Below are 23,910 nucleotides of genomic sequence, written 5' to 3'. Positions count from 1 at the left end.
TAAATAGATATTTTATAGGAAATAAAAGTAAAAAATGATGGAATAAATGGCACTAAAATAATGCAAACGCAGTTTATCAGGATGATGTCAAGTCTTTTAAATGTGGGTTGTGGGTTTTTTGTCTGAATTCAGTGACTTGACTGAACTTGCTCCTGGCTCCACCCTCCGTTAGTCAGCTACGTGTTCGGACTGGTGCCTTCAACTTACAAGCATCTCGGGGAAGAGAAGGACTTTCCCCTCCCCGGCTCTTCTCCGGAGCAATAACGCAGCGACTGCAGCCTTCAAAGCTTGAACACGTTCTGTAAGAAACAGGTTTTTTACTTTTTGCATTTTTCCGCTTTGGACGAAGTTCTGCATGGAAACTAATGATATCTGAGCCGCAGAGAGAGGAGGTGCGTATCGGATACTGTTCTGGTTCTTTTACGCACGGATACGAGCTTGTTTGCGCTTGACAGTCGTGGAAAAAACAGCCTGATTATTACTATTATGATTATTATTTGCTTTTGGCATGATCTAAATCTCATTTAGGTTCCACTGACATCTTAAAGGTTTGATCCAGAAAGGAAAAAGCAAGTTCCTGAGGCAACTTTGCAGTGAAAACAGGACACAGACAAGGGATAGTTTTTAGATTATGGCGCTGAAGGCCAGAGTGCTGTACGACTTCCACTCTGAAAACCCAGGGGAGATCTCCATAACAGAGAATGAGCTGGTGACTCTGTTCAGCGAGGAGGAGCTGGATGGCTGGCTGGAGGGGGAGAACAGCAGGGGGGAGGCAGGCCTCTTCCCTGCCTCTTATGTGGAGATCCTCAGAGACCACATCACCTCCAACACCAACAACAATGGCGTCCCCTCACGCAAAACCAAAGCCCTGCCACCCACCCAGACCTCCTTCACGTCCTCTGACTCCCAGTCCCAGAGGGGCCCTGAGGCCGGCAGCGTCGGCAGCGGTGGGGGCAGCTTCCACACCAGCCAGGGCAGTGATGACGACTGGGACGACGACTGGGATGACAGCTCCCCAGCGACAGACGCGCCTCAGGGTCTGGGCAGCTCGCCCCCCCTGTACGCGGTGACCACCTCCCTGCCCGCACGGCGTGGGATCTCCCAGCAGCACCAGCAGCAGCAGCAGGCCAAGAGCTCGGCCACGGTGGGGAGGAACCTCAACAGGTTCTCCACCTTCGTCAAGTCCGGAGGCGAGGCCTTCCTGCTCGGGGAGGCCTCTGCTTTTGTGAAGGATGGGGACAGGATCTGTGTGGTGATGGGGGAGAACGGGCCCGAGTGGCAGGAGGATCCGTACCCCTTCACGTGCACCATCGACGACCCCACCAGGCAGACCAAGTTTAAAGGCATGAAGAGCTACATGTCTTACGGCCTGACCCCAACGCACACCAATGTACGAGTCAACCGCAGGTACATGCTCTCCCCCAGACTCCTCCTCTTCCTCTTCCCTCTCTTGGGGCTTATTCTCCAAACCCCCATACACTTCAAATAAATGTTTCCTTAGTTCTTCCTGTGGCCACAGTTATTCCCACAAAATAGCAAAAACAGACCCGACTGGTTCCTCAGAAACCTCTCTGCGATTCCACCAATTGTTTCCCTGTCAGCAGGTCTGTGTTTTAAAACCAACAAATGCTCACTTACATTTCAATTTCGTTTCAAAACGTATACATATGTTTCTTTTTCACTTCCTTTCCACCAAACACGCTGCGGCCATTTACCTCATCTTCTTTTCCTAATTCCCACACACCCAACCCTCGCCTCTCTTCTCCTCTCATTTGTCCTGTCTTTCTCCCTCCCTCCAGGTACAAACACTTCGACTGGCTCTACGCTCGACTCGTGGAGCGTTTTCCCGTCATCTCCGTGCCCCGCCTGCCGGAGAAGCAGGCCACCGGGCGCTTCGAGGAGGACTTCATCTCCAAGAGGAGGAAGGGTCTGATCTGGTGGATGAACCACATGAGCAGCCACCCTGTGCTGGCGCGCTGCGACGTTTTCCAGCATTTCCTGACGTGCGGGGCGGACGAGAAAGCCTGGAAACAAGGCAAGAGGAAGGCGGAGAGGGACGACCTGGTCGGGGCCAACTTCTTCCTCACTATCAGGTGGGAGATTGGGTTCTTTGGTGCAGAGGTTGTGAGTTTGAATCCTCGATAAGAGTCTTTGTTTGTTTTAATAATTTGCAAATTATAGAAAACCTTTGACTGATGATGTTTTTATCTCACTGTTATTATAATTCATAACGGGAGAGTTGAGCCTGGGCGTAGGTATGAGCTCTATGAGTGCCCTTGAGCGGCATTTTTAAATGCATACCTCCACCAAGGCTAACGCTCTATCTCGCCATGTTAAAGAAAGTGAAAAAATCCTCCCCCACCCTTCCACAAAGTGTCATGGAAATCAATTCTGTGGTTTTCAAAATAATCCTTCTTACAGACAGACAAATGGCAATGAAAACATAACCTCCTTGGTGGAGTTCATTAAAATAACAGATGCATACAGATGTTTTTATGGCTTCCATAGCCTGTAATGTATCATGTATCTGCTGTAGACGGCTGTGGTTCTCAGTTGAGTTTCAGTAATGTTTAATTTAAAACACCAGGTTTAATGTCAGGCACTTGAAGTCCAAGAGCTCGACTTTATTCAGTCACATTTTCCACCTGCATTCAACAAGCCCGACAAGCGGATAACAGTTGTAGATAAGTGTATCAGCCAACATCCACTTTACACAGAGTGGGTTTTCAATATGGGCCATTGCCTGGTGACCTCATTAACTTACAGTCTATCTTAACTTCTCACCGTCACGGCTCTGTTATCCTCATTAAGCACCGAGTGTATCAAAGTCCAGCACAGGCACTGGAAATTGTGAAAGGAAATTACTGGTTGAAGTATAAAGTTGAGGAAAAGACTGAGTGCAAAAACAATAAATTACAGCTCACATGATGTTCCAAACGCTGCAAATGAAAGCTGTAAAGGGATTGGACCAAGTAACTAGAACATTTAAGTTTAGAACATTAGAACATGTAAGTAATTTGTTTCTAGTCATCCTTGTTTCACTGGACTGTAGCTATGAAGGCATTTTATCATTGGGCGTGTCTGATGGCAAAAGAAAGATAACCAGACCAAAGGAATAATTGGCCCTTACATGATTGTGTAATAAAGATGATGTCATGCATAACTGAAGGAAGAAATCATGGAGGATTTTCAGAATAAGGCTAGAAGGTCTGAAACCTAGAATGGCACATTTCTCCATAAAGGCAGCAGTTCCCATAAATTAAATCAAAACCAAATTAAAAACACTTGTAGATATAGGTTCTCAAATTTAGTAGATTATTCTCTGACCAACACTGTAAACCAAGTTTTGTAGAAATCCATCCAGTAGTTTTTGCGTCATCCTGCTATGAGCAGAAAAATAAACAAACAACTGCAGATGAAAACAGAACCTCTGCGTTGGAGGTATTAACCCTCTTTTCCCCGCACTTCTCCCATTTCAGCCCGCCTGCCGTTCCTCTGGACCTCCAGGAAGTCGAGAGCAAAGTCGAAGGCTTCAAGACTTTCACCAAAAGGATGGACGAGAACATTGTCGTCGTCAACACCACCATCAACGAATTCGCACGCAAACAAATTACAGGTTTCAAAAAGGAGTACCAGAAGGTGGGACAGTCCTTCAAACTCCTAGCGCAAGCGTTCGAGCTGGACCAGCAGGCCTACTCAACCGGCCTGAACAAGGCCATCTCTTACACTGGCGAGACCTACGAGGCGATAGGAGAGTATTTCGCTGAGCAGCCGCGCCAGGACCTGGATCCCATTTCGGACCTGCTGGACCTGTACAGAGGACACCTGGACAATTTCCCGGACATCATCCATGTACAAAAAGGTGGGAATGTGTGTTCAAGAACCATAATGTTTGCCATATTGCATAAATCTACCTCAGTGACAGTAAGTTTATTTACATGTAAAAGGTTGTATATTCATTTTAATCATTAATATAGCATATTGCGACCTGGTGGCCGGCAGCAGTATAGGTCTTAGATCCCACCTCCTCCATGTTAAGGGGGTGGGACATAGGCCATGATGTATGTTCAAGTAAGTTTGGTTTTAATTAGTTATTTGATGCTATAAAAACAGGGTAAAAGGTAATGATTGACAGCTGAGACTGGGAGAAAGGGGAGGCACCATCTTTACTGTCTACGATATTTCCTTTAAAACCTGAGGCAAAAAGAAATCTCGAGTGTTATGAGTAAGCAATGTGAGACGTTGTGGACTGAACATCCAACCTTCTCGCCAGAAATTAATCAGATGCAGGACATGAGAAACTTTGACAGCAGACAATAATATTTAATGGAACAAATGCCTCACAAATTTAACTATGTTAACTTGCATAAAAAAATAAATTAATGAACTAAAATGCATCTAGGCAACAGCCTCCCTATAACCACGTCACTTAAAGGCAGACAATAGACAAAGACCCAGATTCTGACTGTTTCCTAACCAAAGGCAACATCTGTTTTCATTTACTGAACTGCAGCGTCAATCTGGGTGGAAAACTGAAACCAGTGGCCGGTCCATTGTTAACACGCTGGATACTGTGAGGGCCTGTGCTCGCTCGTTTGAAAACGCAGACATGTACAAAAGGCCTTATTGCAGAGGAGTTAGCTTGTTAGTTCGCTGCAGGTTGGGAGGAGGGAGTCGCTCCTGGCAAGCAGAGTCCTGACGTTTGCCAAACCTAGAGGCACCGTTTCTATAGTCCACTGAGCCCTGGTCTCTAGATACAATCACAGCTCCGCACTATGGAAACAGACTGAATCCCAATGGTCTCCGGGACAGACAGGAGTTCACCTACTTTCTGACTGACCAATAACACAGTGGTTTATGTCCCCTGTGTAGCATCTCCTTCACTTCTGAAAGCCTGACTATTTGTTCTTAGTTATCCCGGTGACTCAGTGAAACACAATGAAAACTTTACTCAAACCAACTAATTGCAACTCAAGCTAAAATAATTTGACCTAATTTTCTTAAGGGGATTCATGGAGGTGTCACATGATATGACAGCATCATCTTTTCTGCTTCTCAAAGCACAAAAAGCACTGTCAGCATTCTTGGATACAGTATGGGTTCCATTTAAGGAAACTGAAGCTACCTATGCTTTGTGCAGAAAGAAATGCAGTTCTTGGCAGGATTGAGAACAGAGTTTTTTCTCCATCAAAAATACAGATTCTATCCAGACTCTTTAACAGAGGGACACACCAAAAATTCCCGGTTCTGTCCATCTCATCAGCAAACAGCCCGGTGTGTCTGTCTGTGACCAGCAGCAGACAATCACCTGACTTCATTCTTCTTAGCCAATACAGATGTATTTTGTGATTAAAGTGTTTATTTGTATGCCTGACACAACCTGATCCTTTTTACCAAACAAATATTCTCAAGAGGGGTCAGGGGGTTGAAACCTTCTGAAGAAATGGGAATCATTGGCACAGAATTATGTGGAAGTTGAGAGACTCAGACTCTGAGTAATCCATGGCTGCTTTCATAGGACTGAGTCACACCCATGAACACATCCCCTCAAATCTGCACCGCTGTCATAACCACCTTTTAGAAAAGATGGACGGTTTAGTCACAGTTTCCATAACAGTTGATCGGATGAAGGGACCTCATGAGACGACTCTGCTTGTTTTCTCTAACTAAACAAACCATTGAATTACAATCTTTTGATTTAACACATGAAGACTTCACAGACTCCTCTCACACAAGGCCTGAACAGTTTCTCCAATAGCATCCAAATTAAAAAGGCATTGTAGCATAAACAGCTGCTGGGAACTTAATGCGGACAGGTTTGCTGACCTAAATGTCCCCGTACAGTATGAAGACGTGACGGGACGTCTTAGCTTGTTCTGTCTGTGAGTTCCGAAGGCTACATCTGATTTGAATGAGCAAGAGATTCCTGGGCCTCTTGTACTGTGTTGCCCTGGGACTGCAGGAATGCAAAATGGAGCCATCGCAGGATTAGTTTCCCCTCCTCCTCTTTTCTTCTCCCTCTTTTTTTCTTCTTCCTCCTGGTTGAGGAGAAGAAGGAAGGAGAAAGAATAGGGGAGGGTGTGTGTTAGAGAGAGGAGGGGGGTTCAGACCCTGAAGTTTCCCACAGGCCACCAGTACAAGAGTTCAGATTACAGCTCTGTAATCGCCTGGCAGCAAGGAGAGCAAAGTCCATGTGGTTTGATTTCGCCATGTTCTCTGTGTGTTTTTGACGTGTGTGTGAGATACAGAGAGAAACCGTGGTCATCAAGGTCAGGAAGCAGAGTCATACCAAGCAACTCACTGGTTTGTAATTTCCTCCAAATGCTGCCATGTGAGCGTCAACATTAGTTCCTCTTCAGCTGTCCCACTTCCCCCTCAAAGTTATATAAAACTAAAGTAGACAATATGAGTCATAGTATGACCAATGAGATAGTCCCTACATTTCTGTAGTGTCTAAAAATGTTATAATCAGACTTTTTAACCATAGGATCCACAAGCCTATTGTTTAATTAAAAACGGACTTTTCATTCATTTTCAAACGAAAGAGGAAATGAAAAGGCAGCTTTTCTTTACAAAATCCTAGCATCACTTGTTGGGTAACCGCTAGCTTCTGTAATATTTTGGCTAGCCACCAATTTCTTTAATTTGTGGGCTAGTCACTAGCTTCACTAATTTGTGGATTACCCACTACTCTGTCATTATGAATTTGTGTTCCTGCTTTACTTAACATTCTGCAGCTTTGATATTCAGTTCAACACTTAATATCTCAGTATTCAGAAAACTGATAATTTTACTGCATTCTGGCAAATACTTGGGCATATTTGAGTTTCTACAGTCAGATGCTACTTCCACATCTGGATCAATTTGGGCACTTGGGCCGAGGACTCAGGCTTATGTTGGGGCCAGAAGTTTCATTTTACTGTCTGGGCCGTGGCCACATTCAGTCTAGCACTGCTCTTATCATATGACAGCAACCAAAGTAGATCAAGACAGTGAAAATGTCTGCTGGGAAAATGTTTTAACCATAATCCACATAATCTTTCCAACGTTTTAGCTGAATTTGCTGTTTTCTGCTCTTCAGTTGTCCCTTTTCATGCTCATGCAGCCACTTGTCTCAGGCTTGTAGGGATGGTGCTAAAGACATAGTTTGACATTTTGGGAAATTTGCTTCTCTTTCTTTCTGAAAGTTCGATGAGCAGATTGAAACCACTCTCATGTCAGGAATTTAAATCAGTTAAGCTTCACAATAATAGATGTATAGTTTTCTCATCGAAAAACAAATTGAAAGGTTTTGGATCCATGTACACCTGCCACACTTTCTCAATCCTCTCCTTCTCTTTTACCCACCTCCCTCTCCCGTCCTCTTCCAGGTGCACTCACCAAGGTGAAAGACTGTCCGAAGCAGGAAGGTGACCTCCACGACCGCTGCAACATCATTTCCTGTGCCACGCTGGCAGAGATCCAACACTTCCACCGCACACGTGTACGGGACTTCCGCTCGCAGATGCAGCATCACCTCCGCCAGCAGATCGGCTTCTTCCAGAAGATCACGACCAAGCTGGAGGACACGCTGCAGAGATACGACGATGACCAGTAAGGATGAGAGGGTGAGGTTGGACCATGAAGGCTGGGGATTCCTGAAGAAGGAAGCAGAGAGGGTTGATTGATGTGCTCGTTCTCTAGTAATGGCGAACACCTGTAAGAGAGAACACCTTGGAGACTTGTGAAGTCATGGATCCTGGGTTCTCCACTCTATTCAAAAAATATAGGCCACTGGGCTGTGGAATGACAACTTGTATTATCTGGACAGCTCTGATGAATGTACCAGTAACTTTGGGACTTTGCTGACGCTGCATGCACATCTGGCAACTCAGCGGGACTGCGGAGATATTAAAAACAGCTGCTTTTAATATGCCTGGGCTGCCTCTGGATTCCCGGGTTCTGAGGGTCATGTGATCTCTGCAGGTCTCCACTGCCTCACGATTTCACTCAAACTCCCCAAATAGCGTGAAATGGATCTTATAATGAGTAAAATACTGGACTCGATGAATTTATCTGTATCTCTATGTGTGTTTTTACTTGAATTACCTGCTCAGTATTGTTTTGATGGGACAAGTTTTTTGTTTTTTGAATATGAACAGAGAAAAAGTGGGCAGATTCCAATCTGTTGATTCACTTCAGTGGTCGGATTTTCATCACAGCTTGCTATTTGAGCAACTTGCAATGCCTTCATCTCACACACAACAACTCAGACACTGTCACATCTTTACCACACCACAACTTTGTGTCTTTGTGCCTTGAATGACCTAAAACAACTGAGTTCAGGCCGGTTTTATTTTTCTGCTTGTTTTGAGAAGCAGCTCTGCAGTTATTGTTTGTTCTTTGGGATGTTGAACTTAAACCATCTGTGTCTCTGTTTTCTCTCAGTCCCAGGAGGTCAGAGGTCAGGCTCAGGGCACAGATACTTCGGTGCTTTCCGACTTGGAATTATTGAAGTTACTGTGTGTTGGCTTTTTATGTGATTCTTGTCCATTTCAAACTCTTCTGGGGACAATCTCTAACAAAGCATTTGACAATCATGGTGTCTTATTGCTTTCAGCCCATTTACGTCAGTGTCACTGAGGTGGATCAGCCACAGAAATTGCTCTGTAGTTGACCACAACCTCTAAACTTCCATTTGGGGGCGATAAGTTAGAATTATTTTTGTGTACTTCATAACATTCCCTTAAAGCAACGAGCAACAATGGTTTGTTTTGAGATTTAAAGGATACAAACACCACTGTTGAGTTTTTCAATAACTTCTGAATAATGTCAATATAAGATAAATTTATCTGATGTCTATATTAGAAATGGAAACAATTGAGCAATGACAGATGTGATGACAAGAGAAGATCTTGTGACGTGTTCACATTTTGATTTCCTGACCAATGAGCACTTACGTTATCACATGAGAACCCAGTACTCATGGGTCTGACCGCACCCATTTTCAAACTTGGCCTCTGTTTCAATCTCAACTGAACACCTGCAAAGTTTCGTAACTGTGTCATGTGCATTTAGAAAACAACATTGACGTTATTTGGGTGATAAAATCTGTCCAGAGGCCGAAGGACGTATAAACGCCTGCCAAATTACTCACAACCACCTCTAGTTGTTCCTGTTACACTGCGTGTATTCAGGACCAGGTTTCACTATGACACACACACACTGTTGCAGCTGGTAATAACCTGAATGCATCACAGTACTTTACACTGTATGTGTTACAATGTCAGTTTTCCGCTCACATAGTAAATCCAGTCGATGTTTCAGTTTCAGGTGCGACTTTGACGTTTCTCTCCGGGTTTCGAACAGGGTGAACCATCAGCCTTCATTTTTTTCCAGAAACATATAATTTACTTTGAATGAAAATGTTTGTAAACACACTTTTAATGTATCATGGTGGGGCAACATTTCCGTATATACGTGAAATACAGTGAATACATGTAGAATGTGTTTCTGTCATTTACTGTTTTCCTGAAATATAACTTATAGTTTCACTTGACCTGTTTTGTGTCTTCTTTTTTTTTTGATCAATGGTAATATTTTGTTAATATTGCATTATACATTCTAGTCACGTGTAAATGCCGTAAATATTCAGATGAAGTTGTTTCGTAAGTAAGAGGAATCTTCAATTTCATTTCATAAAATCACTTTCACTATGGAATGTGCCATTTCTCCATCTGAATATGACACAGTTTGACATATTTTATTTCTGGCAATTCTGTTCTGTGTTGTCAAATGCAATTTTTTTCCCCAGAGAACAGCGAGTTATCATCTGTTTTTCGTGCGGAGGCAGCAGCAGCTCTGATACCTGACACCAGAGTTCACAGACTGCAGGTCAGGTTACCTCAGCCGCAGGCCCTCCATTATTTAGATTTACCTCGTCTCCTCTTTGTTTTCATTTTCTTCTTCACTATGTTTCAGGTCTTATTCTGATTTATTATAATACATTAATTACGATTAACCATTTCTTTGTTTCAAGATTTTCTTCCACTTTCCACTATATACTAGTGGTAGTATCAGTTGTTCAGGCTAGTCATGCACAATTTGTTTGATTGAAGCAGACTTAAGGTGAATGAGAAGGTTAAGAAAGCCTTTAACAAACATCATTTATTAAAAATATTTTTTTTACACAATGCATGGAAAACAAATCCAGGTATATACAGGTTCAAAGGTGATGTTGTGTTATGTCTTCATAGCTCACTATGAGTTTATTAACACTGTACGGACGATCAGAGACAGTCACAGTAATGGAAAACTGCAAAATGGTGAATCACACTTGTGCATGAGAGGTAAATGTAGTTTTGAATTCAAGGAAGTAACACAGCAACTAGATGAGCAATGTCAGTTTCCAGGAAAAATACAAACTCTCATTTAAACGAACCCAAAATTCAGCTACATCAAATCTGACTCAGTACATGCGATAAACCTAAAGTCTATTTTTGTGTTCAAGGCTAGTTCCAAAAATATAGCACTATTTTCATCACTACAGGTGTTAAACCAGTGTTTTGATGAATCAGTACAAGATTTGTTGTTGCAAACTGTGTATTTTGACATAAAATACCTTTCGGGACAGTTAAAAATGGCAGCCTAAGCATAAATAATTGACTTTGAATAAAACCTCACAGCTCCGTTGCTGTTGGGGAATGTTTTAAACGTGAAATAACACTTGTCAGTCATGCCACTACAACAAAGTTCAAGTTGGTTCATTGGAATGACTTGAATATGATGGCCATCAGACATTTTCTACATTTCTTCATCAAATGTGCATTTTGTTATTCTCTTTTCAGCTCACAGCAGAGCAGATGTACTGTAACTTGTGACCACGTATGTCATTTATACCCTTCCCACTAAAATACACCTCTAAGGCACAGTCAGTTTTTCTTTGAATCGCCTCCTTCAAACCCAGTACTGGTTGTCTCTCAGAGTGGGGGACCTAGAACTCACAGAGGCCTTGAATCCTGTAGCGACAGCTGTGAATTCCTTACGACAGATCATATTATCTCTTTGATTAATGGTACCACCTCTAATATTCCCATCGCCACCTGGTCCGTCAGCTTCAAACGGCCCCCAGAAGGTCATCCCAGGGGCCAGGCTCCTCCTCCTCCTGGGACTTAGCGGCTCTCTCGGTGAGTTGGGGCAGCTTGCAGGGCCGAGCGGGGTGACCACCACAGATGGCATCGCCACGCTCCGCTCCGGCCGTCCCAGGTAAGGGCTGTCCTCAGTGGGTAACGCCACCGCAGCCAGCTCCCGGAGGAGCCGCTGCCGGGCCTGTTTCTCCTTTCGGTGGCGGAACACCAGAATCAGAACCACGAGAATGATGATGAGGAGCAGACAGGCCAGCAGCGGCAGGATGATGAGGAGGGGGTCGGAGGCGGGTCGAGGGAGGACCTCGACATGAACTGGGTTAACGTCGGGAGGGTTCACCGGACCCTGTTTGTCTGAGAAAGGAGTGTGGGGTTGAGGAGCATGAGCGTGACCCCTACCCGCTCCCTCTGCAGCGCTCCCTGACCTGACTCCATGACTCCCGCTGCGTGTGTGGTTCCCCCAGCGACTGTGAGGCCTCAACTTGTGCTGTGTCCTGTTGTGGTTCTTCTGTAACAGAATGTGAGGGTGCAAACCCACCTCCACACTGAGCGTCGTGGATCCTCCACCTCCTCTCCCTCCTCCTGCAGTCGTCCTGTTCTGTGATGGCATACGGACTGTGGTGTGTTCACTGTCTTCCTTATTTAAGCCAGTTGGAGGGTGATGCATCTGGTGGTGGGGTAAGATGGTGAAGTGAAGCTCGCCCTTGGCTGGTTGGACATTTCCAGCCTTCACGAGGAAGATAAAGGAATCATTGAGAGGTCTGGCGGGGGTGTGGCCTTGAGCGGTCTCGAGCATTGATTTGTTATCGTGGAGTTGGGTTTCGCCATCACTCAGAGTCTCTTCGATGGCAACTCGGCCTTGCACCACGTCTCTGAAGGTGAACGACTTCAGGACCTCTGATGCTCGGTTAGGGTCATAGGTCATCTGCAGACATGCACACACAGCAGAAGGCAGAAGTAAAATTAAATGGTAACTGAAAATATTACATTGCATACACACAATACAAAATTGTAAGTAATTTTAAATCAGATATAGATCTCGTTAGAGCACAAACATGAATGTCCCTTTAAATTCCACACCATGTCCATCATAAAAGATTTAGGGCCTCTATGACAGAAAGGTCAGGTAGGAATGGAGCTGAGCATTTTGAAGAGTTTTACCTTGACTAGTTTTCCATGTTTTGGTGGCGACAGAACCTGAAACACCGGGTCGGCTCGGCTGATTCTCGCCAGCTCAGAGGCATCGATCATGGCTTTCCCTAGTTTCACAGCGATGCCACTGGGGACTCTGATCTGCTCCCTGAGGTAGATCAGAGGCCGCACAGTTACCTTCACTGTCTGTGCCGTTACATTTCCATAATCAACACCAGGTGACGAGGCCGACACCGAGACTTGGAAGATGTCCTCTGATTCGCTGAGATCGGTCATGTGATAGACGACGCGACCAAACTGCAGGTCCTCGTGCCTGAAGGTCGTCACCTCCTGGTCGTTGATAGCGATACGTCCGTGGAGAGGGTGTGTGGTGACCGTGTAGGTGATGTTGGCCAGGCTGCGACCGTTGGTCTGAGCTGCCATCTGGTTGGTTGACAGAACGACAGCGGTTCTGCCTTGAACCAATGACAGGCCAGTGTTGTTCACCATGGAGACAGAGGGTTTAATCACCTCCAAACTGAACAGTTTGTAGAGCGGGCGGTGGTGACCGTCGGTTACATTGAAGTAGAAAACTCCTGTTGATGCCTCACCCTGAGTGAGGGAACACATGAAGGAAGACAGGATGAAAGAAAGAGTAGAAAAGAATGAAAAAGCACAAAAATAAAGTTTCGTTATCAGCAAACTCAAATACGACTCTGACGAGAATTACAAATCTCAGAATATTAAAATCCCTGCAAGTTGATTTACATCAATGGTGAAAGCAAAGTCAAGAATATTTAATATTAACTAATAATTCCAGTTAACTTTATAATGAATCCATATGCATGAGAAATTGGATTTTATGCCGCATGTGGGTAATTTGATCACGTGTCTTTGGCGACCCCTACAGGCAATAAGAAAACAGTGCAGTGACAGGACAGTGACAGACTACAATGCATTAGTAGTTTTGCATTTAAAGAATTTTAGGTTTTAAACAGAAATGTGAAGTGTCCATGATCCGGAGTCCCTCTTCACCTGCTGTATGAAATGCAGCCGGCAGTGGTTGACGTCGTACTGGGTGAATGAGGTCACAGGCTCTGGTCTCTCCCCCAGCGTCAGGTAGCCGTTGTTGGGTTTACTGATCACAAGGTAGTGCAGCTCCTCTGGAGGGGTGTCATGGTCCTCAACCTGGATACATCAACATGTTGAACCATAATTAACACTGATATTCAAAAACATCAGAGTTCTATTATAGAAATTTGAAAATAAAATAATTTGGGCTGCTGTAATTAAGATACATGTGATGAATAAGATCAATGTTTCAGCTGATTGATGAATAACCTGAATCTGTTCACTAACTCACCTGTAGGTAGTCTGAGCCAAGCACGACTCTCTCTCCGACCACCACCTTCATGCCCTTGGTTCGGCTCCTGATGAGAGGCGGCTGGTCGTTGACTGGTGTCACTGTGATGTTGAAGGTCTCCGTCACCGCCAGGCTGTCCTTGACTCTGCGATTAGAATCCACGTCTAGTGACGACAAGGGGGGCGATGATATCGAATAGAGAGGGGAAAAGGAGGAAGGGGAAGAGGAGGAATCAGAGGAGAGTGCAGACAAGGATGATGATGAGAAGGAGGAAGAGGAGGAGGAGAGATCCAGAGGAGCAACCCAAGCCTGGAACGTGAAGCTGTCACTCGTCGTCTCAGAGTCGTCGTGGATGTATGTGATGCCGAACTTATTCAAGGTGATCTGTGAGAAATCTGGTTGTTCTCTGGGGAAGGATGAAAAAAAAGAAAGAAACCAAACTTTGTTCAAATAAATTATCGAGGAGATTTATTTCCCAAAATTACTCATGGGTAGAAACATTCAGGCATCAAGAAATGACCCCAGCACCTGGTGAGATTATGTCCTTGCATAGACAGAGCCCCATGACGTGGAGGAGAAATCACACGGTACAGGATGTGGTGGTCTTTCCGGTGTTGATCTGGAACTTTCCCCAGGAGATTGGAGGCATCGAGTTTTGCCCTGTCAATCGTGACCCTGCCTCCCTCCGCCACCACAGCCCCTGAACAACAGAAACAGTTTATTTGTGTGTTCTTCCTCACAACTGAGACAATAATAAGCAGCATTCAATCTACTGTGGCTGGAGAGTCTGAAAATCTGAAACTGGCAAATTATTAGAATTTGTCTCTACTAAAACAAACTTCAGTAGATATGAATTAAAACTGGATCAGTGCAGTGTTTTAGATTGAGTTGAACAGAACCTGCGTTGTTCAGTAGTCTGGTCTCGTGTTGAGGGTTGTCATGATGCTTGTTAGCGAGGTAGGAGATTAAGATGGTGAAGGTGTGTGGAGGCAGGAAAGCAGGAGGAGAGGAGACGGTGAAAGAGAAAGCGTCTGTGGCCGACCATCCCACCGACTCTGGATTGTTCTGATCGTACAGGACGACTCCGTCATTCACCTGAGAGAACATGAAGATATACATATATATATAAACTATATATATAGTTTACCATCTAATTTTACATTCTGTACACACAACACATAAGATTTCCTACCATGCTTTGCGTGAACATAGAAATGTCCTGTGTAGAGTTGTCAGGCATGCGTCGGAGCAGGCGGCCATGTTTGGGAGGAGCAGTGACTGTAAACACCACAGAGTGGTTTCCCCTGACATCGCTGACATCATCAGTTACCACCTGAAGCTCGTGCTCAGTGATCGGTGTCACAGAACCTTTAAAAAGGTAACAAAGACACAGTGGGAGGAGGTGATGAGCTTCCTGCCGCTTCCTAACAACTCCGCCACCTGACCTACACAGATTTGAACCACGATGTTGTATTGTGCCTGAGTAAACTCTTGTACCTGGGTAGACCTCCATCGGATGGTTTTTCTGCAGAGTGAGGACCAGAGAGTGGGCAGTCGTGCTGAAGATCTGACGAGGGGCAAAGTTAACACCATCGTTCACCTGGAAGTGGAAGCCACCGGCTGCCGCACCTGCACAAAAAGAGGTAAATCTTAGCTAATAAAAACTATGCACTACTTCAGTTACAAAACTTTTAATCTGTCGAGCTTCTCCTCCTCTCACCACTGTGCACAAACACCAGCTGCCCACTTTGTATGTGATTCTGGGTGAAGTTCAGGATGTGCCTGGAGGGGGCAGTCCTCAGAGCTAGGTGGCCATTGCTGGGCGGCGTGACGATGAACTCCAGCCACTCAGAAGGGGTGTCAGAGTCCTCTGCACTGAGATCGTCTGTGGTGATTTCTGTCACCGAACCCACCCACACCTGAGGACGCACAATGGAGGGTTGATGGAAAAGGAGAGAAAAGGGTTTTGTTGTATTGTACACTTCTCGTTCACTTCTTACCTTCAGACCCTGGTTAGTTGTAACAACAGGAGTCTCATCGTTAACCGGTGTAACACCGATGTGAGCGGTGCAGGGCAAACTGTGCTTGCCAATTTCTGTCTGATTAGCCACGATGGTGAAGTTGTCGCTCTGTGTGTCACTGCCGTCGTGGATGAAGGAGATGTACTCACGTTCCAACTGAAAATTCATCAAATTTCATTTAAATGCACTGAAAGATAATCAGTCAATCTACTCTGTGTGTTGTTGTGTTCAGTCAGACCTCAGTGTGTGTGAAAGCCGTGATGGGCATCCCCGGTATCCGGCTGTGCTCCAAGTGTCCGTGTCGTGGTGGAACGATGACTTGATACAGGAAGTTCATGCCTGAGAAATGATGATTGGCAACCTTGATGATGTCAGGGGTCAGAGGCAGGGATGACCCCTCGTCAAGGGTCAAGTCAGACACCTGTAAAACACAAAGTGTGGATCTTTAGCGATAAATCGAATAATTTCTTTAGCTTTTCATGGAATTATCACATTTTTACCATCTTGAAGGACAAACTGTACCTGTAGAGGGAGCAGTAGAGGAACAATGTCGATCTCCAGCCTGATAGGTCCGACCTTTGTGACCCCGTTGGTTGCCTCCAACAGAACAGAGTCGTTGATGCTTCCTGCAGCCTGCTGATGATACACGATCAATCCCTGGTTCAGGTCGTCCTGGGTGAAGGAGGTTGTCTCCTGTTCTCTGTTCCCCTGTGAAGGAAACAAGAGGACCAACCTATCGAATTCTCTGTAAATCTTTGGACCCTAAGATGCAGAAGTTCACAACTTCTGGGGCCAAGTTTGCTCTTGACGGATGAAAGTGACAGGAAATATAAGTGAGACAGTGAGACGTAAAGAGTGACAAAGCATAACAAGTCTGGATGAAAAATAAAGAAACTTGAAAGTGAATGTCAGACTTAAAGCAGTGATGCTGTGATTCATGGTTTAATACACCTTTAATACTAAATATTAAATATGAACAACTTTTTTTTTACTTTATGCTCCACACATCAATATTTCTAACTATGCCACACAGGTCAAACACCCCAATAATCACCCAGTTCTGTGTTTCCATTAGCTCTGCAGCGCTTTTAATTCTGTTTGTGGCTTCGGAAAGACAATTCTCTGCTCCAGTTAACCTCCTTTCCAGCATCCGCACGGCAAAAACCTTCCAATACACCAAGAGCAATTAGCTGTAAAAGTTGGCTGTACCTGATAGAGCTGTTGTTCTCCATTATTCTGGTGCTTGTTAATGGGGGAGGACCTCTGGAGAAAACCAAGGGTGGGAGGACTCTGGACTGTGAAAATGATCTCTGAGGGCTGGCTGTCCTCGTGGTTCACCTGGTGGTAAGACAACACAAAATAAAATATTTACCATGGAGCAAAATAAATTGATTTATATTGTATTGAAGTATTTTATTAAATATAATCAGTTTATATAGGTTGATATAGATATACATCAGGTCCTAGATGTGAGTAATTTTGGAGTTTGATAGGTGTTATAGTTATTGACTTGCCTCTAAATGCTCCCTGGTAATGGAGACATTCTGTCCCTCCTCCACCACCACCACACGGTTACTTATGACCGTTGGCTGCCTCTGATGACTCTCCAGGTAGATTTTCACCAGCACTCCAATGTCCAGGTGCACCTCCCTCCTCCCTCTGTCCGGTTGCCTCTCATTGCTCTTCTCCCTCGTTTTCGCCGTCACGTTGAACCAGTCTGACAATTCCTGGCTGCTGCCATCGTGGTGGTATGCCAGGCGCCCCGTCACCAGATCCCACAGTGTGAATACTGAAATTGCATCTGCTTTTTTCACAGTGTCACAATCTTCATTGGCAAAGCAGAGGGCACCGCGTTTAGGGGGAAGGAAGACCTCAAACTTCACTTCTTGTGGTTCTCGGATGTCAAGGTTGCTGAAGACGCTGAGGTTTGCAGAGGTCATGGTCGTGATCCCACCTCGCTGGACCAAGAGGCCCGTGTTGTTATCCACTTGCAGGTAAGGATCCTGAGCCATCACCTGTAACAGCCAGTTACACAACAGAGACAACAAGTAATTACAGCAGCAGTAGCAACACACATCAATATTATCACAGACTTTTATTTTATTTTAAACTCTTAAATACTTAATATTCAACTACCAGCAAATCATTTGTAGAAGAAGTTATAATGAAGAATGAATGTTGATGCTTAAACTTTATTTTTCCAACTATGAAAACTGCTTGACTAGTTTTGTTATTGTCTTTGGCAGCTTTTATGATTTTCCTGCCTTCTCTTGATTGTATTTATCTTATAACAGTTGAAAATTAGCCACTTGGCTAATACTGTGTTGCTGATGGAGCTTTCACAGAAAACACATTAAGTGTGATGACATTATAATCACCTCCAGCAGTGTTGAAACATAATGTTTCCCATCGGAGACAAAAAGCACGAAACGCCCGGAACTCACTCCTCTGTGGACAAACAACACCTTTTTCTAGAGGAGGGGAAAGAAAAACATAAGCATGTTTAAATTTACAAATACATTTATTTTAAATAAATAAACAAATGCCATATGTCATCTGAAGAGTGCTAATATATGTGACTCAGTATTTTAGGGGGTTTGATCGTAGATCTACAGTAAAGAAATGTTTGAATTGTTCGGACATGAAGGGCAACAACAAACATCTAAATAGTAAAACAGCTCTATATACCTTTGCTCTAGTGACTCGAGTTATTCTACCACCTGGATGATGAGGAAAAGATAAATCATTGCTAACCTGCTCAAGGTCCCGCTGTGTAAACTCGTACAGTTTGTGACTGGGATTACTGGCCAGCACCAGCTCTCCCATGGGAATCCCCCTCCGCGTGTACACCAACCACTCGTCCTCGAAGTCCGAATCATCGTCCCTGTAGCGAAGGTCGTTCAATGTCACCAACCTCTGGCCATCACGGGCCACATGGAAAACTTTATCGATGACCCTGACAGGTCTCTGATCGTTGACGAGCTTCACAGAGATATTGAAGGTGTGTTCGCTCATGTTACGATCCTCCTTCTTGCTGACCAGTTTATGCTGTTTATAAACCAGGATTTGAAATGTGAAAGAATCCTGCTTGGTTTCGCTGTCATCATGAACGTACATGATCCTCTCCTCCATAATGTCCCGATTTGTGAAGATTGCGATGTTGTCGTTAATGGATGTTGAGTTGGAGAGATTGATCCTTCTGATCTGTCCATGCTTGGGGCTCACTGCGATGCTGTACTGGACTTCCCGGTTACTTGCCGTGTGAGTAAAGAGGATGTCTTTGGTGATGACTTTACTCCCTCCTTCCGGTATTGAAAGGCCTTCGTTTACAACAGTGAAGGCCGCTGACTCAGTTTTGATGTTGATCCTGAAGTCGTAACTTGTTGAGTTGGCGTGTGTTGAAAAAACCTGAAAGCTGAATGTGTCTCTCGTATCATCGAGGAGCCTGTTGAACAGCTCATACTTCAATAAACCATCAGTGATGTTCTTCTGGCTGAAGGTTGAGTTCTTTTGTAGAACGTTGTTGTCAAAAAACAGTCGACCTTTCTTCGGTACTGTAAGGAGTCTGAAGTAGAGGTTGTTCTCACTGAGTCTGACCCCCTTTGAAACCACATGGAGGTTTTCAGGAGTAATGACAGCCGACTGAACACCGCTGACCTCCATCTTGCTTCGTGTGACCTTAAAGTGGATCCAGCGTACCGTGATGGGAACAACAACCTCCTCGCTGGCCAGGGAACCGATGCTGATCTTACATTTAAAGTGATCAGTGATGTTGTTCTGGGTCTGAAGGCCACTGTACGAGCTGAGGTAACGGATCCGTTCTTTTTCTAGATGTTTTTGAGAGAACAAGGTTGTCGGTTTCCAGTCGCCACTTGAGTGCAACCGCTGGAGCTCACCATATCGTGGCGGCTCTATCACGTCATATCGGATTTCCACTGCTTGATCAGCTACATTAATTTGTACTGCAAGGTGACTGGTAGTGATGATGGAAGCCTCACATTGGTTCACCTCCAATCCTGTGTTATTCACCAGTTTGTGTTGGAGTGCCACCGCCATGATCCGCAAAACTACCGTGTTGCTTGACTGCAGAAAAGAGAGGAAACAAAGAGCAAATACAGAGAATACCTGAACACTTCTGCTGTTTTACTTCAGTTTAGGAAAGCTACTACATCTCTTACCTTCTCCCCGTCGCTGACCCTGAGTGGCAGCCTCGTGGTGGAGACCCCAGAGTGGACAAAGCTGATCTTGCCTTCCTCCAGATCATTTAATGAGAACATGTTAACGGCCCTGGAAAGACAAGTGTAACCCTGTTAACTTACATGTTCTGTTCCTGATTGAATGTCCTACACTTCAATGAGTGGTTGTAAGAAGATTTGTGAGCTATTGTAAAGCCTCACTAGCCAGAGCACCAACCTCTCTGGGTAATCCTCATGCTGAAGGTGTCCGGCCTCGGTATAGAGTTCGCCAAGGGAGCTGAACATCAGCCCTTCAGAACTGCTGTCAGGGTCTGACACTCTCAGCACATCTGTGGTCAACTGTGGACATTGACGATGAATTGGTATTTTCATTTTCTTATGCTTCATTAGCACAAATATGTACAGTATATATTCCAGGCATTCTGCTGTGCTTACCTGTCGTTTGGACTTCTCCAGCAGAGTAAAAATATTTCCCTCTGGGAGGCTGAGCACAGGTGCATCATTAACAGGACTGATGCTAATGTCAAACTGGTGCAGCCGTTTGCCCTTCAGAAAAACAGGAACCTCCTTCTTGCTGGAGAAGGTTGAGAACATGAAGAAGTCATTCTGGTCCTCTGAACCACTGTGAACATACATCACACGCCCCTGCCACAGGTCGAGCATACTGAAGGTCCTGTCCTGCTCCTCGGTTCCTATTGTTATCGTCCTCTCTTGACCCACCTCTTCTAGCGTCCCATCGGGGTCTGGGCTGAGGTCGAGCCGGAGCTGACCGTGAACAGGCTGCTCCTCAATACGGAAAAGCAACTGGGAAGGATGGATGCCCAATTTACGAAAATTCAGATTCACCTGAAAAGGGGAGAAAATAGAAACAGATTTATATGACAATTAGCTCCATCTTATTTTTTAAATAATGTTGACGAAAACTAAAAGCAAGAACTGCAGGAGACAACAAATCCTACCTTTATGTGTTTGGGCTCCAGCGGTGCTCTGCCTCCCTCTGCTACCTCTAGTTTTCTCAGCAACAAAAAGTTAGGGGTCCTCTTATTGTTGGTCATTGGTTGTGAGGTTGTAATAACCAACTCAGGACGATGTGTTGGGCTGGTGGTCGTCATCATCTCAAGGTCTTGTCTCATCCCACAGCCCACAGTGATGTCCTTGGTGATGGCGGAATGAGGGAGGCCCGTTCTTTGAGTGTTCACCCTAATATCTCGGAGACAGCCTTTAAAAGACGAGGCAGAGAGCAACCCAGCTTGCCCCGCCTCTTCCCATGTTTCTTTGTCCAAGCCTCCGAGGAAAAGTGGTCCTTTGAGCTGGATGACTTGGAGCTCTGGACTCAGGTTACCCTTGATTAACTCGTTGTCTACCTTTAGCTCAAGGCTGTTGGGTAGCAGGTGCAGCTGGATGGGGTACCAAGTGTGGTTAGTATGGACATGTGTTAGAGAACGCAGCTCAGTTTTACTCCCCTCTCCATTTCCTATTGTCGCCACCAGGTTACCATCTAGGATCTCTATAGCAACAAACCCACCCTGGTTGTTGGAGCTGTACAGGACTATGCCATCTTGTTCTCTTGCAGAGGGGTGAAGTTCACATTCAAACACACCTTCCTGTGGTACATCCCACGGTGGGAGTGACATGAAGGCTTTGGAGCTGAAAAAACTGACAGGATCTTCTTCTGTCGCAGAAAACTGCAGATTACAGCCTAGAGATACCTCGTGGACATTTTTGTACCCAGAATACCGTCTTAAACTGGACAGCAGGTTATGTTTGTTGAACACCACTTCATCCACGCAACCTCTAAACCCAGAGGAAATGTTGAGAATGTAGGGGTGGTTCAGACCAGCTGCTCCCCCAACAAAAAGTCCATCCTCCACACTGAGCTCCAGGTCCGGTCCTGGCATATGGAGGCTGGTGTGAGAGTTGCTGTCCACGGTCATGGTGACATTATGCCGGTTATGGTTCAGAACCATAGAGTGCCAACCCAGGTCATTAAGGTGAATGTCTATTTCTGAACGCAGTAAACGCTCACCTGAGCCCAGGTCTAGACGAACCTAAGGGACGAAGGGGGAGGTGGGCAGGGAAGGATAAAACACATGAAGTAGAATATGATTTTAATTTCTATTTCTTTGCACAAGGACAAAGTAGAATTTGTCGGAAAAAAAGGTGGCCAGAAAAGTAAAACACAGATGTCATATATTTGTGTGTAAGTATATATTAAAGAAATATTCCATTAAGAAAGTATAAACAAACTATCTAATGTGTAGCTGCTTTGCCTTATAGGTTGAGCTTTCATTAAACTTCTGTGGTCTTCTCTCTTAACATGGTCATGAAGAAACTTGTTCTGAAATGAAGCCAGTGCCAAAGGATTTTTTTTTTTTTCCCCTCTGCCAGCAATCTGACACCAAGCTGCTTGCGCTCAGTCTTCTCTCCTCAGGATAGTAAAAGCCAATATATATGAGCAAAAACGGCCCAAGGGACAAATACTTTTCTCTTGGTTTAAAGGTGCAAGGCATCGTTATGTAAGGGGCCTCGAGACAGTTTTCACTTTGACTAATCTGCCTATGACTAAAATCCAGATGTTTTTTTCCCTTATATATCCTATGTGTGTGCTTTAAATTGAAATTAAACAAATGAATGGTTCCTAGCAAATACAGTTTGCTTCAATAACCTACCTGCAGAAAACCAGAGATCAGTTCCAGCAGCAAGAAGTCTCTGTGACCTGCTGCCAAAAAAAGCAGCCCTGCTTGACTGGAGGTTCGAAATCGGACATGGAGAGAGTTCTGAACAGATGCCTCCGCAGTTCGCAGGCGGATGTAGCCGTCACCGTAGAATGACACTGTAACAGTTAAAAAGGAGACAGGTGAGAATCTGAGGCCAAAGTTGTGACCAGATCGAGCCCTTTGTGGAGATTATTTGTCTATAAGGCCCACGTATTCCATGCTGACATATTTTAATCCTAAAAGAGTATTTACATTAAGCTTGATCTATATATACCTCATATAATAGTCAAACTAACATTTAGTAAACAAACACCAAAGCAAAGACTGTTCTGTTAATCTGTACTGACTGTTCTGTCAATGTGGAGTCTACTCTGCACTTAAACCTACTATCTGAATTCAATTAATGGCTGCTAATGTACTGTGAAGTGGGTCATCCTGAAACGTTCGGATGACGCTGACTGAACTTTTCTTTCGTTCAACCAGATGCTCTGAAAGTGCAACATCTTTATTTGGCAGCTGTCACAGATCATGTAGCTAACTTAAGCTATGGTACAAATATAAACTAAAAGGAGTTTCATTAATAACATATATTATATCTTATATGCCAGATAATTTAACTGTAAAGCTAATTTCAACTTGTTCCGCGTTCCATTCCACCTCAGAGCTCGGCCCCTGGGAAAGATGTCACACCCAAATAACCCAAGTTGATAGCGTACCAGTTTCACAGGAATCAGTAATCCTGAATTAAGTGCAACAGTGCAGGCGAGAAAGTATATTAGCGTGAGTTAACTTTATATAATCTTCCAGAGTGAGCTGAGGTCTCACTCTTGCAATATTTCTAAAAGTGAATGAATGGAGAACTTGAGGTGGTTTCTATATTTAAAATCCAGATGGTCGATGGCTAAAATGTTTAAAGATTTAATTGTACCAACTTTAAACCTTTAGAAACTCTGCTTGGGAAATACACTCCCAGCTAAAATTCAGATTTATAATGAGGGTTATTATTATGATGTGTGTAAAGACTGGTTCCAAACAGAAGTCCTCGGTCAGCAGGCTGGCCCAGTGTGCAGCTCTGCATTAAAGCCTATAAGCCTGTGTCCCATGTCTAACCCATGTCTGCCCATCAATCTCTAATCTGCCTCTATGATACGAGTGAACGCTGGATTATTAATAATCTTCCTACAGTCACAGACGCTGGTGAAGCCATGTCTCATGAACAGGTGTAAGGATTACAGACGTGGAGGCAACACAGACTGTGAATAAAGAATTGTCCTGTACAGATGGTATTAAATGCTCATATTTTATATTTATGAGGCATTTGTCTATTATCTTAGGACACACATGAAAAACCTTAATGTT

General features: G+C 44.5%; 2 protein-coding genes across 5 annotated transcripts in view; one reads left to right on the top strand and one right to left on the bottom strand.

Annotated features, from left to right (window-relative positions):
- The first annotated feature begins 153 nt into the window (after positions 1–153).
- On the top strand, positions 154–9,538 carry LOC109626558 (sorting nexin-18-like). Of its 3 annotated transcripts, none has more exons than XM_020082620.2 (5): positions 162–392; positions 549–1,407; positions 1,800–2,093; positions 3,480–3,862; positions 7,371–9,538. In XM_020082620.2, the coding sequence occupies exons 2-5, from the start codon at positions 632–634 to the stop codon at positions 7,595–7,597; spliced, it is 1,680 nt and encodes a 559-aa protein (XP_019938179.2). In that variant the 5' UTR covers positions 162–392; positions 549–631; the 3' UTR covers positions 7,598–9,538. The 3 variants fall into 3 exon arrangements, with proteins under 3 accessions (XP_069369936.1, XP_019938179.2, XP_019938178.2); XM_020082619.2 differs by having other exon boundaries at positions 163–392; positions 529–1,407; XM_069513835.1 differs by having other exon boundaries at positions 154–1,407.
- A 595-nt stretch (positions 9,539–10,133) lies between these two features.
- The window catches only part of LOC109625937 (chondroitin sulfate proteoglycan 4-like), a 14,490-nt gene continuing 713 nt past the window's right edge, over positions 10,134–23,910 (bottom strand). The window contains exons 2-22 of one of the 2 annotated variants that reach the window (XM_069513833.1): positions 22,504–22,667; positions 20,794–21,882; positions 20,270–20,680; positions 20,052–20,173; positions 19,817–19,925; positions 18,393–19,721; positions 18,017–18,109; positions 17,153–17,653; positions 16,848–16,976; positions 16,161–16,346; positions 15,877–16,059; positions 15,618–15,794; positions 15,365–15,536; positions 15,115–15,246; positions 14,810–14,985; positions 14,517–14,712; positions 14,146–14,317; positions 13,618–14,023; positions 13,290–13,442; positions 12,285–12,866; positions 10,134–12,048 (exon numbers count right to left, since the gene is read on the bottom strand). In XM_069513833.1, coding sequence (XP_069369934.1) covers positions 10,936–12,048; positions 12,285–12,866; positions 13,290–13,442; positions 13,618–14,023; positions 14,146–14,317; positions 14,517–14,712; positions 14,810–14,985; positions 15,115–15,246; positions 15,365–15,536; positions 15,618–15,794; positions 15,877–16,059; positions 16,161–16,346; positions 16,848–16,976; positions 17,153–17,653; positions 18,017–18,109; positions 18,393–19,721; positions 19,817–19,925; positions 20,052–20,173; positions 20,270–20,680; positions 20,794–21,882; positions 22,504–22,667 — 7,595 coding nt within the window. In that variant the 3' untranslated portion in view covers positions 10,134–10,935. Of the gene's footprint in view, positions 12,049–12,284; positions 12,867–13,289; positions 13,443–13,617; positions 14,024–14,145; positions 14,318–14,516; positions 14,713–14,809; positions 14,986–15,114; positions 15,247–15,337; positions 15,537–15,617; positions 15,795–15,876; positions 16,060–16,160; positions 16,347–16,847; positions 16,977–17,152; positions 17,654–18,016; positions 18,110–18,392; positions 19,722–19,816; positions 19,926–20,051; positions 20,174–20,269; positions 20,681–20,793; positions 21,883–22,503; positions 22,668–23,910 lie in introns of both variants that reach the window. The other variant, XM_020081546.2, reaches the window with a different exon arrangement.

The sequence above is a fragment of the Paralichthys olivaceus genome, chromosome 18 (assembly GCF_024713975.1).
Source record: "Paralichthys olivaceus isolate ysfri-2021 chromosome 18, ASM2471397v2, whole genome shotgun sequence".
Lineage (NCBI taxonomy): Eukaryota > Metazoa > Chordata > Actinopteri > Pleuronectiformes > Paralichthyidae > Paralichthys > Paralichthys olivaceus.
This window is presented reverse-complemented; position numbering and strand designations above follow the sequence as displayed.

Bases quoted from the DNA above. Each gene is read 5' to 3' on its own strand.
- LOC109626558 (XM_069513835.1), top strand. From the start codon at position 632: ATGGCGCTGAAGGCCAGAGTGCTGTACGACTTCCACTCTGAAAACCCA. The intron at 1,408-1,799 runs GTACATGCTCTC...CCCTCCCTCCAG, and splicing joins AATGTACGAGTCAACCGCAG to GTACAAACACTTCGACTGGC. The intron at 3,863-7,370 runs GTGGGAATGTGT...GTCCTCTTCCAG, and splicing joins CATCATCCATGTACAAAAAG to GTGCACTCACCAAGGTGAAA.